This window comes from Crinia signifera, chromosome 9 (genome assembly GCF_055691185.1).
Source record: "Crinia signifera chromosome 9, ASM5569118v1, whole genome shotgun sequence".
NCBI lineage: Eukaryota > Metazoa > Chordata > Amphibia > Anura > Myobatrachidae > Crinia > Crinia signifera.
Window position 1 is genome coordinate 29,082,313 of NC_139225.1, and position 17,180 is coordinate 29,099,492.

General features: G+C 48.5%; 1 protein-coding gene across 1 annotated transcript; it reads left to right on the forward strand.

The window, feature by feature from the left end:
- Positions 1-2,921: 2,921 nt before the first annotated feature.
- MAN1B1 (mannosidase alpha class 1B member 1) lies at positions 2,922-15,627 on the forward strand. Its single transcript, XM_083158657.1, has 13 exons — positions 2,922-3,182; positions 4,898-5,006; positions 7,098-7,231; positions 7,705-7,826; positions 9,446-9,555; positions 9,664-9,849; positions 10,155-10,303; positions 10,583-10,771; positions 10,851-11,041; positions 11,262-11,382; positions 12,603-12,800; positions 13,291-13,422; positions 13,938-15,627. The coding sequence occupies exons 1-13, from the start codon at positions 3,069-3,071 to the stop codon at positions 14,136-14,138; spliced, it is 1,956 nt and encodes a 651-aa protein (XP_083014783.1). The 5' UTR covers positions 2,922-3,068; the 3' UTR covers positions 14,139-15,627.
- The last annotated feature ends 1,553 nt before the right edge of the window (positions 15,628-17,180 follow it).

Sequence of the window (17,180 nt, forward strand, 5' to 3'; positions counted from 1 at the left end):
GGCGTGGAGTGAGAATAGATTAGTGTGGCGAGCGTAGCGAGCCACCGAGCCCGAAGCGTGGCGAGCGGACGCGGATACCTTCACAGGTAAACGCGTCCCTTCGCGGGCTTCCCAGGTGTCCGCGTCGCCATGGACACCTGGGAAGCCCGCGAGGGGACGCGTATATCTGTGAAGGTATCCGCGTGCGCTCGCCACGCTTCGGGCTCGGTGGCTCGCCACACTATTCTATTCTCACTCCACGCCCTAGTGGATAGTAGGGCATGAAAAGGTCGGAGGACGCGTACCGCCGCCCCTATGGTAAATCGCGGTCATCGTGGGTCAATTGGGACATTCGGGGGCTCTGAAAGTGTACAGTGACCATTGCCAGGGAAGGGTTGTGATCTGTAGGCCATCGACTAAAATGGGCTAATGTCATTTCTAGATGGTGTTTTCTGCGGGAACCATGCTTAGTAATGCTTTAAATTCTGCAGCTTTGTAAATACCCATACACAATAGACATTCCAGGCCGCAGCAGATACAGGGCTGGATGCACTAAGCCTCAAAAGTGTTAAAATGGAGAGTGATAAACAACCAGCCAATCAGCTCCTACCTGAGATGATACAGACTGTGTTTTAAAAATTACAGGCAGGAGCTGATTGGTTGGTTGTCACTCTCCATTTTATCACCTTGAAAGCTCAGCGCATCTGGCCATAGTCAACGTAGAGATATCATGGCAGCCGCTCGAAATGGAGTGTACACACTGAACGATATCGGTAAACAATATCGTTCAGTGATGTCACTGGGACCTTCTGGACATGCAGGTCATTGGCTATGTAGCCAAAATCGACCCCCAAGTTCAGTAGATGGGAGGAGTCGTTAGCAATGCGTGGAAGCGCGTATGGTTATCGATATTGAGTGTGCACACTAGACAATATTATAAAAGATATCGTGTGTGTATGGGGCTTTAGCTTGTGTCGACCTTTTGACTGTTGACCAAAAAACTCGGTACTTATGTATTATCTGGACTCCCATGTTAAATGCCCCCCATTTTTTCATACCCCTACTATCCAACTACGCATGGAGTTGATTTTATATAGTGTGGCGAGCGCAGCGAGCCACCGTGCCCGAAGCGTGGTGAGCGCAGCGAGCCCCGCGAGGGGACGCGGACTCATAAGAAAAACGGGAGTCCAGATATTACATAAGTACCAAAAACTCTCTACCCAAGTTGATCCACATTACTGAAAAGTGATTATTGAGGGGAGGGTGATTATATATAATATTATTAAGTAATATTGTGTAGTTATGTACATTAAGAGGTGGAGGCATAGTGGCCTACCCTCCTGCATTCTGCAGGAGACTCCCTGAAATAGCAGCAACCTCCCTCTCTCCCTCATTAGTCTAGTAATATCCCTCATTTGACCTAGCCCACATTACACTGTTACATTTTGGGGGAAAAAGGGAGATAGATAAATTTACATTGAATCATCAGCATTTCCCAGCACTTTACCAAGTATAGCAGCCCTTGCTAACCGCTTTGGGGCTCATCTACATTTGGATATAAGTAATTTTCCAATATTCCTCTCAGATGTAGCAGTACACACAGTGGCGTAACTATAGGGCCGCAGCCCCAGCGGCGTAACTATAGCACCACAGCCCCCGCCACCGCGGGGGGCGCTGTGCATGTGGAAACTGCATGTGTGAAACTGTCTGCTGTATGGGGGCGGCCATTTTGTGGTGGTCCTCAGCAGAAGAATGGAGCCGCCGGGACCAGCGCGATAGGTAAGGCTGCGGGGGATTGGGGGGGGGGGAAGTTTGCATGGGCGGCGCCCAAAACTTAGCTACGCCACTGCGCAGCCCCCGCGGTGGCGGGGAGGCGCCGGGGGTCTGCGGGCGCTGTTGTTTCTTCGCCAGCTCCCCACTGCTTGTGGGTGCAGCGGGGAGCTGGCAGGGGGGTCCGTGCGGTGCGGGGGTACCTGTGGTCAGGGAGAGCCTGGAGGTCCCTGCGGCGCTGAGTATGATGTTGCCGGGGTCCCTGCAGTGAAGTGGAAATACTGCGCTACCACCGTGCGGCGGCGCGGGAAGCACTTCTAACTTTGAAAACACTGGCCGCACACTGATTGGCTGAGATTCAGTCAATCAGCATGCGCCCGGTGTTTTCAGAGTCAGAAGTGCTTCCAGCGCCGCCGCACGGCGGTAGCGCAGTATTTCCACTTCACTGCAGGGACCCCGGCAACATCATAATCAGCGCCGCAGGGACCTCCAGGCTCTCCCTTACCACAGGTACCCCCGCGCCGCACGGACCCCCCTGCCAGCTCCCCAGGGGGGTCTTGTCTTTTAACGGGGGGGCGGCGATATTGTCCCGGCGCCACTGAGTACACACCCACGTTTCTTGCCACGTTCACAATCTCTTTTCACAATATCTCCATATATGGAACTAGACACGCCCTTTGGGTGGAGCATGACATGCCCCCTCAATGTGCAAAAATCTACTACCAACTATATTCTTCCTGAAACTATTTTTCAAAAGTAGGCACGTATGGGTGGAGGTATGATAAGCGAGGTGTCTATACTGTCACACAGGGCCACGTCATTAGTTTGGAATACCTAATGAAGCCTCAGGCCCAATGTCTCCACCCCAGTGTCAGGTATTAAAAAAATGCACCATCAACCCAGACACAGATAAGCAGATTACTAAGGAACAGGCCATTTTTATAACCAAGCACATAAAATATTACCAAAGATCAATATCCAAAACTATTGACAGATGGCAGCTTTGTTACCAATCTGTCATATGTTATTGCTCAGTGATAATATGTTCCTTTACGGTACCACTTATTCTACTTGTGACTGGTGATAACCACAGAACTGACTGCATGAGGGCAATGTGCCCTCCTTAAAGATGGCGCCGCGATAATAGCAACTTTAGGCCGGAGCCCCTGGCGCAGGCGCAGTGTCTCCGCATGGCCGCCGGCTGCTTGTTTACAGGGATTGCTCGGCCTATACTTGCCGCTCCGCCTTCTCTTCGCCCCTCCTTTCCCAGGGAGGCCTGGCCGGGCATGGAGACTGGATAGACCGCTGCAGCTGCTGCCATGTACAACCCGCAACGACGGGACTTCATGTCCGTCACCCTTATCCAGCCGGACGGAGGAGGAGGAGGCGGCTATAACAACAGCAAGAGCTGGAGGAGGAGGTCCTGCTGGCGGGTAAGACCCATGGGCAGTCCACCTGTTCCTGTACTGGGGGGAGCAGACTGGCACAGGCACATGCAGACTGCAAGGGGTTAATAGCACTAGTGCAACATGCCCCCTCCTGAGAATGCAAAGAGTTAAATGTGCCTGTTTAGCCCCCTCAGCATGCTGTTAACCATGCTGACCACACAGGTCTTGAGACTACACCTCAGAATGCAAAGAGTTAATGGCACCTGTCCTAGACATTCACATTGGGATGCATGCAGTTAAAGTGCACCTTTCCTTGACCCCCTCCTCAGGATGCCAAGAGTTAACAACACCTGTCTAATGCCAACCCCCAGAATGCAAAAAGTGAATAGCATCTGTCCTAGCCCACCGACATCAGAAGGCAAAGTTAATAACACCTGTCCTAGCCCCCACCTTAGAATTCAAACCATAAATATTGCCTGTCTTAAACTCTCCTCAGAATACAAAGAGTTAATATAATTTAGCTTGACCTGAACACTATGCACACATACACTTTGAGTGCCAACATCTGTGAGAGATGTTCAAAATCTCCATGAAGAATGCTAGCGTCTCTCACATTTGTTATATAAATTCAAATAAAAAAATTATAATTCCTATATAAGGTGGCATTATAAGTAAAAAAAAATTTGCTTGCCAATTTTTACACACTCAAAGAGTTAATAACGCCTGTGTTAAACTGGCCATACACTTGAACGATATCGGACCTGAACGCACAATTTTGATTGATCATGCGATTGTGTGCACATCGTTATGTATATCGTTACGATGCGCTGTTCCGCGGGTCGAGAGATGGCTCCACTGATCATACGTGCTGCGTGTATGATCGGCCCGCTTTGCTTGAGGTTGTAAGCAGATCATATGTGCTCGCTCTTACGATCAGGTCTTTCTAGTGTATGGCCAGCTTAAGACCGGACCTTCCCACAAACAGAGAATGCAAAAGAGTTAGTATCTCCTGTCATAGATTTTTTAGGATGCAAACGGTTAACTTTGTATTTTAACTTCCTTTACAATGCGAAGAGTTAATAAATCCTATCTTGGGCACCTCCACCCCTCCCCCTTATCCGGATATCTGTGCGTGAATTTAATATTCATAGATCAGAATGTTAAATACACCTTGTGCACCCCCTCCTGTTCTAGTTGCCCCTATCTCTCTGACCAGTGACCCCATATTGGTGGCTGTGGGATATGAGTACACTGTCATGTGCTCATGCTATCTAGGCTGTGGGTGGATTGATCTGTACATTGCCCATAGGTCGCAGTGCACAGACCCATCATGCATCGTGTGTGCATGACACGTACCCTTATGAGGAAGCGAGCTGCCAGTCATCTCTCTCCAGTGCACAGCAAGGCCCATTACACAGAGGCTGGGGGGTGGCAGCGTGTAATTGTAAGCACAGGGATTCCCAGTTGTGAGGCGGCTGCATTGTGAATATTTAATTCAGATGGAACGAGACACACAGACAAGAGAAAATCACTGAGCTGTATGACTGGCAGAGATGGTCTGTGCCCGGCCGTGGGTGGTGGCACAGGTAATGCAGACTTTTAGAATGCCCCCTTGTGTATTAGACCTGACAGCTGTTGTGTAATAGCCACGTGTGACGGTGCTGTTATATAGGGCCACGTCATTGCCCTGCAGTCTGTCACAGTGCCTCAGGCTCATCTCTTCCTGTGACAATAACTTTATTTCCTGTGTTGTCTCTTAGAAATGGAAGCAGCTGTCCAGACTGCAGCGCAGCATCATCCTGTTTCTGTGCGCTGTGCTGACACTTAGCGGCGTGGTCTCCTACTCCAACCTGGGCGAGCATTGGAAAAGTGCGTAACTCCTTTATATATATTATTATTGTGGTTGCAGCTTTCATGAGGTACGCATATAATGTGTGACAGTGGGTTGCTTGTCCTATAGAGGAGTCACAAGGCTACGACATGGTGTAACTGGCAGAAAATACATTATTCAGTGATGTCCAAACTTTGTTCTTTTTATCACTGCAAGTAAGTCTTTGTAGCATTAGGGCGCAGGGGCGTGGCAGATATTGGAGGTGTGGTATCGCTCTCCCTCCGCACCAGTTCTAAAGGTGCCCATACACGCACCGATCCCGGTGGTGCGATCTGTGCTTTGAGGTGTGCGCTCTGCACCTCATCGCACAGTACAAAAAGTATGTGCTGCACATACTTTTTGTACTTGCTTTTCATCGCATCGCATTGCATGCACAACGCATGCGATGCGATGGTATTTTAGCTCAGAACGCACGCCGGGATCGGTGCGTGTATGGGCACCTTTAGCCCCTTTGAGAAAATCTGTACAGGCTCCCATTCCCCTACAGAATCCTCATCACACTCCTCACATACAAGGTCCTCTCTAACTCCACTGCTCCTTACATCTCCAACCACATTTCCCTACACACTCCCACACTCTAGTCAGCCAATGACTGCCGCCTCTCATTTACCCTGGTCACTGCATTCCATGCGCATATCCAAGTTCTCCATGCCTGCACCTCATGTCACCTGTCTCCCTCCCTCTAGACCAGGGCTGGGCAATTGCGGCCCTCCAGATTTTGAGGAACTACACATCCCAGCATGCCTTGCATCAGTTTCAGCATGGCCACATAGCAAAACTAATGCAAAGCATCCTAGGATGTGTAGTTCCTCACCATCTGGAGGGCCGCAATTCCCCAGCCCTGCTCTAGACTGTAAAGCTGTGTACACACGGGGGTGATAGGTGCTGAAATCGCTGGAAATATGGTCGCTGGCGACCATATTGCCAGTGATGGGAGTGTGCCCCGGCGATAAATCGCCGGGTGCGCGCTCCTGTTTTCAGCCCCATTCTAATCGCTGGTCACAGGAGCTTGCTCCTGCGACCAGCTGATTACCTCTGCTGCTCCCCTGGCAGAGGTTCCTTTTCTTCAGCGACCATCTCTGGTCGCTGATGTAAAGGAGACACTGGGCAATATATCTCCCCCGTGTGTACGGGGCTTAAGCTCCTTGGAGCAGGGCTTTTTTCCCCTCCTGTTATCACAGCCCTCTTGCTCACTTCAATTACAGATCTCTCCTACTCAGCAACCATCTATACCCGCATCTCTTCACCCTAATAGTTTATCTCTACCAATGGCAGCCGCCTCTGTTTCCAAGAGGACAATGCCTTCGGTTCCCTACATCTGGGCTGTATTGTGCACAGAGAATTTTGCGGCTATATGTTACCTGTGCTCTGTTGTAGTGTCTCCATTACTGTTCTGTGTACCCTGTATTGTTCTAACGCTTGCATGTCCAAACTATGGTCCTCCAGCTGTTGTGAAACTACAAGTCCCATCATGCATTGCCATAGTTTTAGCATTCCCTAATAGCAAAACGGTGGCAAGGCATGATGGGACTTGTAGCTTCACAACAGCTGGAGGGTCATAGTTTGGACATGCCTGTTCTAATGTGCCAACCACTTGTGGTGCCTTTATAAATTAAATGCAATAATAATATTGGGTCAACACGGTTAAGGCCGAAATAAGTTTATTCACTTTTTTTTTTTTTACGTTGCCAATTTTGACACCTGAGCATGTGGCTAGTTGGGTTCTCCCTCTGCTCTGTCCCTGTCTCCTTCACTTCCTCAGTGACAGATCATTTTCTCTGCCATCCCAGGAAACTCGGTCATTGAGTGCTATCGTTTTTAATAGATGGCCACATCAGGCAGTGATTGCTCATTGTATGACTATGACCGAGCAGTGCGTATAGATCTGTCAGGGATTCCTAACTGATTCGGTAATTGCTGATCGCATCTGACAATTTAATATTCTACCTGTGCAAGGTTCTAGGACAGTGGCTAATAAGACCTTGCTAATCAATCAAGAGATGTGCTAGGAAGATTCAGGATTTCATCCTCTGATTCTGTTACTTGCTGAGTTGTCTATGTTGGTCTAGGTTTAACGAGCCAGACAGGGAATTACGAGGGCCAAGGCTTGCCCGAAGTTAATCCAGCTCATCCGGCATTGTTGCCCCCTCCCAAACAAGCAGAAGTTGCAGAACCCAAGTTACCGGAGCCGCCACCATTGCAGGTACTGGGATATTTCCAGAGAGGGGGTTACCATATATCTATTTTTTCTTTTTAACCCCTTCAGTGGCTATCCTGAGAATTTTCCGGGCTGTGCCTCAGTGCCCAGTCTGGCAAGCCCGGAAAATTCTCTGGATTGCCACTGTTTGGAGCCGGGCTTCCTCCCCTCCCCTCTGCGGCGCCGCCTCCTCCCTCCCTCCCCTCTGGGTTTCTTATTGAAGTCCCTGGTGCCGGCTTATGACAAGCCGGCTGCCGGGGACAGGTTCAGGCAGCCGCTGATTGACAGTGCAGAGGCGCTGCCCGGACCAAGGGAGGTAGTGGTGGGTTCTTTCTTTTTTTTTTTTTTAAGGGTGCGCTCCCCATAAACACACCCAGTGGGGAGCGCTCCCCAAAAAAACCCCCACCACTGAAGAGGTTAAAGGACCTGTTCTGAGCTACAGTGCATGCAGAATGCTCTAACTTAGTTTTATTATCTAGAAATCCAGAAGACCAAACAAACGCGGGCCACCAAATCCACACCCACCAGCCACCAAGAGCCCAAAGATAGAAGACAACGAGCAGAGACCAGAGGAGGCAGAGAACAATCAGCCCGTCATTAGGTGGGTGCTGTGATTGGAAGCCATGGGAGGGGAGGGGGGGGGGGCTAGGGGAATTGCAAGCTTGTGGTTTCCCGGCTGAGAGGTCATCTCCGTGTAACAACCCGGTACTGCAGTGTGTGATGAACAGGATCTTTTTGGCTATCCGGCTGTTGGATTTGGAGCCAAAACATGTGACAGCCAATAACCAATATGATCCCGTTTTGAGATCCGGGGGGGGGGGGGGACGACGACCAGGCCCCGAGGGAGGGAGGGAGATGATGTCTTTAATACAAAGACCTGCATATAACCTGTATTCCCAGTCACGGTCGTCGGTGTGGTGACATGGTTACAGATATTGGGCCTAATTCACGTTGGATCGCTGATCTTAGAAGTTGCAGATGACTGCGAGTAGAAAGCCTTTACCCAGACAGAAAGAGAAAACTCTCCCAAATAAACACTTGGGCATGCCTCCATTTTTTTTTGACTCGCCCAGAAAGCGTCAGGCTTCTACCCAGATATGCCGGCTTCCTGTCAGTCAAACTGCGGCTACATTGTGTTTACGATCCCTTAGCATGTGCAGCAGCTGCTATTTACCCTTGCACATGCGCAATACATATGATATATTCTCTAATTAGCGATACAGGCTGAATTAGGCCCATTGTCTGAATAGCTATACTGTATATGTTTTCTGCTGCAAAATACATTGCTCCTCTTCGCTCTAGGGTTGGCTAGATTAAATCGAATGGGTTATATTTTGAGGACCCTTTTACCTGGGTAGACCCGGCAGTAAGCAGGGTATTGAAGCTGCGGAAAAGGGGTATACGATGCAGTCAGATAAGGTTTCCAAACCTTCTCAAGGAAATGAGCCGCTTGAGGCCTTTGGGTTGTTGAATGGTCAGATGCTTTCGTTACAAGCAAGGTACAGATGAATTCATCAGAGAGTAATTCCAAGATGGCTGTCCTAGAGCATGCACAAGGAGGGTTATATGCATTACAGAGATGCGGACATGCTTAGCAATGCTTCACAGCATTTATATAGTAAGCGGGAAACATTCACACAAAAGATGGGGTTTCTCAAAACTTTTCTCTCCTATCCCTGCGTGCGGTGCAATTGTTACGGTTAGCATTCGCGTTAGAAACGGCATTTAAAAATTACGTAGAGAACAAAGGGTCCATTATCTGCTTGTAACATACTCCACACGGTCTCCGGATAACCTAATGCAGGCTTCTCTGTCAGCTTAACCCTTATTGATTCTCCCTCACACGTGTCAGACAACAGACACTTGTTCCTGGCATAGGGAAAACGTGAGGGACCTTTAACTCGGGGGAGAGTAGTGTCAGGACCTCTGTAATAGGAACTGTGCCGCTGTGAGGATGTACAGTATAGCTGCCATTGTGTACAGCCAGATGAGTAAACCAGTCCAGACCTAATATCTGTGCTATCACTGTGATACAGCATCACTGAGTATTGTTACCCATCGTTGATAGGACCTGTATATACATTGGGATATTTGTGGCATAGTAATACAGTGTCATGTTTGTATGTGTGTACACAGCTGGGGGAGAGCAGTGATAGGACCTGTGCATACACTGTGATCTTTGTGGCATTGTAATACAGTCTCATGCATGTGTGTCTGCAGCTGGAGAGGAGCAGTCATAGAACCCGTCCAGACCTCAGCACCTTCTGCAGACAGAGGCCACGAACCCACCAAAGCTCCCCCACAGGATGTGGCAGATCAGAAAGAACCAGGTATGGGGGGATGATTCCATGGTGTGGGTATTTATTGTGACCACAGAGCACATTGTGTAAGTGTCCTGCAGTGACATAATGACTCTCCTCTCTCTCCGTGCCCCCTAGTCCCCATCACTGAGCGCCAGGAGGCGGTGAAGGAGGCCTTCCTACACGCCTGGAAGGGTTACAAAGAGTTTGCCTGGGGTTACGATGAGCTGAAGCCCATCTCTAAGTCCTACAGCGAGTGGTTCGGCCTCGGGCTCACACTCATAGACGCCTTGGACACCATGTGGATCATGGGTCTGAAAGAAGGTGATTATCTGTCTTTACCGGGTTTCAAGCCTGGGAATCTTATTTTTATTCTAGTCGTACAAAGTGAAAGCAGCAATAACTCCGTACCGCAATGGCTGGGAATTTGCACAGTCATGGGTTGCTTAGAAAAATGTTATCAGAGGGCATAACTGGGGCGTCTGTTGTCCATACGCCCCAAGTACACTGGAAAAAATGAATGATTCCACCAGGGGTGCGGCAAAGTGTCATTGCTCTGCCTGGGTTATAGTGAGAGGTGTGCCCAGCCTGGAAGAGTAATTGTCGAACTATTGGTCTTCTACCACCAGAGTTTCAGGAAGCCAAGGAGTGGGTGGCAACCAAGCTGACCTTTGACAAGAACGTTGATGTCAACCTATTTGAAAGCACCATCCGGATATTGGGTGGGTTGCTGAGCACCTACCACCTGACCCAGGACCCCATGTTCCTCGACAAAGCAGTAGGTTCCTCCTGATTACTTATGCACTGTATTAGAGGACAGCTCTTTGTAATATATCTTCTCACCAGTGGGTGGGGTCAGGCCTAGCGGGACGTGGAGCCTCAACTACAGCGCAATGTGTTTGCACTTGATGAAAATTGTTTCTTGGGAAACTCAAGTGGGTGTTTCTATAGAAGCCAATCACGTCTTTGCTTTTATTCTGCAATCTGTACTGTAAAAATGATTGGCTGCAGTAGGCAACACGCTGTTCTCATGGGCATCTTCTCTCCGTGTCCCCAGAAAGACATTGGCACTCGCTTGCTTCCAGCCTTCAAAACCCCATCCAAGGTGCCTTTCTCTGATGTGAACATTGGCAGTGGCGTCGCTCATCCGCCACGATGGACATCTGACAGCACCGTGGCTGAAGTGACCAGTGTCCAGCTGGAGTTCCGAGAGCTCTCTCGGGTGACGGGAGATGACCAATTTAAGGTAGATCCCTCCCCCTTCTAGTGTCTGTACTCTCCGGTCTGTGGGGTAGAGCGGTGTCTGATGTTCTGTTCTTCCTCAGAAAGTGGTGGATCAGGTCACGCAGCACGTTCACACCCTCTCTGGGAAACGGGACGGTCTTGTGCCCATGTTCATCAACACTAACAGTGGACAGTTCAGCCATCTTGGCGTCTTCACCCTGGGTGCACGGGCAGATAGTTACTACGAGTATTTGCTGAAGCAGTGGATTCAGAGCGGGAAGAAAGAGAACTCGTAAGTTCCTTGTTTAATGAGCCACTGCCCCGGTCTCCTTTCCTCAACCACAAACCAGCATCTCAGTGTAACAATCATCTCACCCTCGTCTGTTTTATATCATGTGATTGTTGATTGCTCACTTACTCGTCTGTGACTATTGTCACACTTATCCCTTCCTTTATGTGTCCCTCAGCTTCATATCATTATGTCCCTAACATTATATCTGTGGTGTCCACAGCTTCTTAGAAGATTATATTCAGGCCATTGAAGGTGTTAAGAAGAACTTGCTGCGGAAATCTGAGCCAAACAGGCTGACGTTCGTAGGGGAACTTTCTCATGGTCACTTCAGCCCCAAAATGGTGAGTTTTGCTGTCTCTTTAACATAGATTACTTCTGCTACTTCATCATTGTTTAAATGTGAACCTCTTCCTTTATCATAACATATATTAGGTTGGAACACAATAAATAGTACACTTGTAAGTTTGGGTGCAATTCAAACCTGCTTGTGAGGTCCGAATTCGCTCCCCCCGGTGCAAATACATGGAGTGAACGCCTTTTGGCCTTTTTTAAATTTTTTTTTTTATATATATACTCGCGGGGCGTTCGCTCACTGATGGGCAGGCAGGGGGGTGGACGCAGGGAACCACTCAGCATTTTATGGGTGAGCCCATAGAAACTGGGCAAACTCAGGCCTGCTCATGCCTATTCAGGCCTGTTCAGGACGGGTGTGACTGACGTCACATGACGTCCGCCCTCTCCCCCAGTTTGGCGGAAATCAGCCATCAAGTGCTCTTTTCTGAACGAAGGCTGCAGAAATCATGCAAATGCGGTGAGGGGGGTGGGCAGGCCATTGGTCGGCGGCGTTTACCTGTTAGCTAGGCTGCGAACATATGCAGCTTACGGAACAGCTCTGAATCAGGTCATAGTTGTTAGGTACTATTTGTCTGCTATTTACCTCTACCACCATCTTGTGGAAGATCATGGGTACTGCAGCCTTTAAAAAAATAAACATAAAATAGATTAATTTGGAGTTCTGGTGGGGTGGGCTTATAGAAGACCATTTTCATAACTAGCCACTTGTTAGTGTGAGCTGATCACTGTGCCTCTGTTTGCACCAATGCTATTGGGCACCCACAGTGAGGGACCCTATTTTTTAGTAAACATGAGCAAACCAGCTCTTATTCTTGTCATCCTGCAGCTTCAGTTTGGTTATAGTGTCAGCACTATCAGACTACACACCGGGGCGATTTGTTTCTGTAACTTACCGACTGTATCTCCACCATTGGCTGCAATGCGCAAGCAAAGCCCATATGTCTGTGAATGGTTGCAGTTCAGAGTCACATTGGGTGTACACACTCACCGACTGCCATAGAATATATCGGTCATGCCCTCTGGCAGCCGATGATGAGCATAATCGTGGTTTTAATTTATAGTCACGTGTAAACTCCTATGTGTATAAATGGTAGGTTTCGGTATTATCACTTTATTGTTCATTAGGGAACGTCTTATGAATACATTGTTTCTGTAATGTTGGTTTATGCAGTCATGTGATCCCTATCGCCACTCTGTGCCTTTGCAGGATCACCTAGTGTGTTTCCTCCCGGGGACGCTGGCATTGGGGGCACACAACGGACTAACCAATGACCACATGGAGATTGCAGTAGCGCTGATGGAGACGTGTTACCAGATGTACAAGCAGATGGACACCGGTCTGAGCCCTGAGATCTCTCACTTCTTACTGCACGCTGGCATGGGGAACAAGGACATTGATGTCAAGGTAAGCGACCGGCGGATGTGGACCCCACCCCCAGCATTGTTCTGTACGTACTGCTCACAGATGTGTTCTAGCTGTGTAGGGCAGCTGGAACACCTCATATGCAAGAAGAAATGCCAGTTGTAGATCTAGCTGTCATTTGACCCCTGCGTCAACTGATTGTGCATGTTTGTTACACTTGCTGTCCAGCAGGGGTCACCAGTTGCAGGAATCCTAAAGGATGGTATAAAATCAGTATAGTTCTGTGCATCTGTGTAATTACTTGGGAGGGGAGGCCATGCTTTAAATAATAACCTATTGTGATAGTGTGCAGTCTTGCCCTGTAGCATAGCGGATAGCACACAGCCTGCCCACCAGGGTTTCAGACAGTGTGCAGCCTTGCTATTCCGGATGACAGCCATGCACTGTGCCATTCCGGATGACAGCCATGCACTGTGCCTTTCTGAGGATATGTTCTTGATGCTAACATTTGTCTTTTACATGAAATCTGCAGACCGCAGACCGGCACAACCTCCTGCGCCCGGAGACCGTTGAAAGCCTGTTTTATCTGTATCGGTTCACCGGCGACACCAAATACCAGGACTGGGGATGGGAGATACTTCAGAACTTCAACAAGTACACCCGGGTAATGCATTAATGCACAGAGTGCTTACACTAATGAGGCTTCTATAATACCCTGGTGTTGTCCGTTCTCTTCCCCAGCAGCCTTCTTATACTCAGTGCTTCCTGCTCCTCTTTCCGGCTGGCAGAGGCACCAAGGGTAGATGGCACTGCCAACATAGGCCTACCATCATTCTTTACAGAAATGTATATCCTCTTACTGATGACGTGCCCACTTTAGTAACCCCCTGATCTGCCCTGTAGTTAGAGTTGTGAAGTCACCTGTACCCCGTTCACACCACACCTCGGACCCGGGGAATTGCTGGGCTGCTGACGTTACGACCCGGTTCGAGGTGCGGTGTGATAGCACCAAAGCTAATAACCTGGGTCGACCAACCTGGCATTTCCACCCAGGTTATAAGAGGGGTTTAACCCGGGCCGCCCCCTGTAGAATGGTGGACCTGGCTCGCAGCTGGATGGGATCTGGGATTGAGAAAGGGGTATTATGTGATGTCACTAATATGTTTTCTGTTTGGTCAGGTCCCAACCGGTGGTTACACCTCCATCAACAACGTGCAAAGTACCAGCAACCCAGAGCCACGGGACAAGATGGAGAGCTTCTTCCTGGGGGAAACGCTCAAGTACCTGTTCCTGCTGTTCTCTGATGACGTAGATCTGCTGAACTTGGACAAGTTTGTCTTCAATACAGAGGCACATCCTCTCCCAATCTGGACTTCGTAGCAGGAGATCAATGTCCGATCTTTCGGTGTCTGATCGAGCAAGTGGGTCCCCCCGTTCCGGCTGGGCTTGATCGTGTGCATCGGTTAATGCTACTGTACTTTGTGCTATTACTCTTGGAGTTTTGTTAAGCAGTACTTTATATCCACTGTCGGGTACATGAAACGGGCACAAAGCGGTGAGCGGAGACCCAACTCTGGACCAGAGGACTCGACCTTCCTCGATGCGCTGGCCAGTAGAGTGAAGTCCAATGGAGCGTTTGGAAACCTTGTAATGTGATCGGTGATAACTCAGGAATGAAGCAGATTAATCTGAGCCTTCAACGCAAAAACGTTCTCTCTGAGGAGTCCAAAACTGTACCTTATCAGGCCGGAAAAGCCGTCCCACTCGTTTTTACTTGGGAACACTGTGACTAGCTGCAACTACATATCCCATCCGCTCAGTGTGTAAATAGCGGCGCTTTCATCCCCGCCATATCTCAGCCTGTAATACAAGTCATTCCAAAATAGGACGTACCAAGAGACCTGGGTCATGTTGGCCCGGTAACAAGGCGGCGGGCTGCTAGTTTTTCTCTCTGGATGTTGGCAGTTAGTTTATCGCTGTTGCTGGCATTTTAATTATTTTATTTTTTAATTTCCTCAATCGGATATTTGTGCTGCTCGCTGGCCTTAAGGTGTTGTCTGCGTTCCTATCCAGTCTGCCTATTTCTCTCCCTTATAGGGGGAGGGGGCGCTAGTGGAGCAGGCTAATGGGACAGCCGGGGGGTGTTAAGTATCACTACCTACATATAATCAGGTCGGCCTCCTGAAGGGATTTCCATAGCAAGTGCAATATCTCTCCTACCAGTGTGTGGTTTTATATAAGGGCCCCTACTATTTTCTACATATACAGATGTATCCACGCTCATCGTTACTGCGCTAAATCCTGTCGGTATGCACTAGAGTCTGATTTGCTAGCACACGGCTCATAGAAATGCATTGAGCGTCGATTTTGCAGTGTGTCGATTCTGTGGGTGCAATCCGGCTCGAGTGGCTGGATTGCGGTAGGGATGAGCATAGCTGTGGGGGTTTACCAAACACCTTAAAGCTAGGAAGAGATGTACCAACCAACCAATGACAGAAGCTGATTGGCTAGTGTCCCTCTCTCCCCTTCTCCCCTCTCCCATCGCATTAGTGCTCCCATGCCTAGTTTCGGCTGCGTGCGATGTATTCTCGCGCAATACATATACCCAATACACACTGGGGGGGAAGGGAGTGCAAAGTAGAAGGGATTGCTGTAATGTGGCCTATTCATTGCTGCTGGTTCATGTATTGCGCCACTCGCCCGTCTGTCTTATCTTTTTATCCATGTTATATATATTACAGAAAATGGTGATCAGAATAATATATACTTCTTTATAATATATAAAGTCTTTATTTGATATCATTGGAGAGTTACATATGTTGGTGTGTGGCTGTATATATGTGTAAATATATATGTGTTGATTTTCTGATTCCTGGTACCATTATTGCAATACAGATCACTCCCCAATGATGTTTAGTATTCAATCTAGCACCCGCTATCTTTGAAAATCCATGCAGTTCCTCTTCCCTGCATGGGGTGTCGCTGTCTGCTGTGGTTTTTCTAGCACAGGTCTGGTTTGCATATCAGTGCGGATATACAGACCACTCTGTGCTAGAAGCACTACAGCTGACAGCGACATACCAGGCAGGGAAGAGGAACTGCATGGCTTTTCAAAGATAGCGGGTGCTAGAATGAACACTAGTGTCATTTATGGACAAGTAAAACAATGGCAATCCCATGGTTACATTATGATTTGGGATACGTAGGGCAGTACGGATGGTGTAATGGTTAGCATTACTGCCTCACAGCGCTGAGGTCATGGGTTTGATTCCCACCATGGCCCTAACTGCGGAGTTTGTATACTCTCCCTGTGCTTGTGTGGGTTTCCTCCGGGTACTCCGGTTTCCTCCCACAATCCAAAAAACTTCTGATAGGTTAATTGGCTCCTAACAAAAATTAACCTTTTTAGAATGTCTGTGTGCGTGTACATATAGTGGGGCCTATAAATTGTAAGCTCCACTGGGGCAGGGACTGATGTGAATGATCAACTATACTCTGTAAAGCGCTGCGGAATATGTGCGCTATATAAGAAACTTAATAAATAAATATGTTCCCCTCTTCTGCTATGAGAGGCACTTCCCAAGTTGGCAGCCAGGGGGCAGTATTGATAGTGAATTGTGGTCAATTAAATGGATGTCCGTACAGCTAAATAGACAGGTGATGATGCTTCCAGTGCCACTGGGGTCTTGTGGCTGTAACCCTGGTACAGGTGTCACTCACTGGCTCCCTCCTGAGCCAAGGGGTCCTGTAGTTGGGTATGGGTCATAGGGTCGACAGCATTAAGGTGGATGTTAGGTCGACCACTGAAGGTCGACAGGGCTTAGGTAAACATGGCTAAGGGTGGAAGGTCGACATGAGGTTTTTACGTTTTTTTTCTGAATGTCGAAATGGACACTGCCGATGTGCTCGCCATGCTTTGGACACGTTGCCTCGCTATGCTCTGCACACTACTATATTCTATCACGCCACAGTCGATGGTAGGGTATAAAATACTGCCTGTTGGCTCCAAAAAATAAAAGATGAAAAACTCATGTTCACCTTTTGAATGTCGACCTTCCCATTGTTAACCTAATGCTTGTGTCGACCTTCCGTCCATGTCCACCTTAGCCACGTCGACCTAAGCCCTTCAGTGGCCGACCTAATGCATGTCAACCTTAATGACTGGATCAGCTTTGCAAGTCAACAAGAATGACCCCAGAGGATCCGAATTATTAAGGTACTTTTTGTCAGCTTATTCAGGGTCATATTTATCATTTACATTAATGTCTGCCATAAAATACTATTTTCCAATTTACATATAATCTCTCCAGACACTGGGGGTTATTCAGAGTTTATCACTGATGTGCAACAGAAGACCAATGGGACCCTCCACAGCCTACAGCTCCTCTACTCTCTAGATCTCACTGGCTATTTGTCTAACAA

Excerpts from the sequence above, each read along its gene's own strand:
- MAN1B1 (XM_083158657.1), top strand. The coding sequence starts at position 3,069 with ATGTACAACCCGCAACGACGGGACTTCATGTCCGTCACCCTTATCCAG. Across the intron at positions 7,232-7,704 it reads CGGAGCCGCCACCATTGCAG|AAATCCAGAAGACCAAACAA; the intron begins GTACTGGGATAT and ends TTTATTATCTAG. Across the intron at positions 9,850-10,154 it reads GATCATGGGTCTGAAAGAAG|AGTTTCAGGAAGCCAAGGAG; the intron begins GTGATTATCTGT and ends TTCTACCACCAG.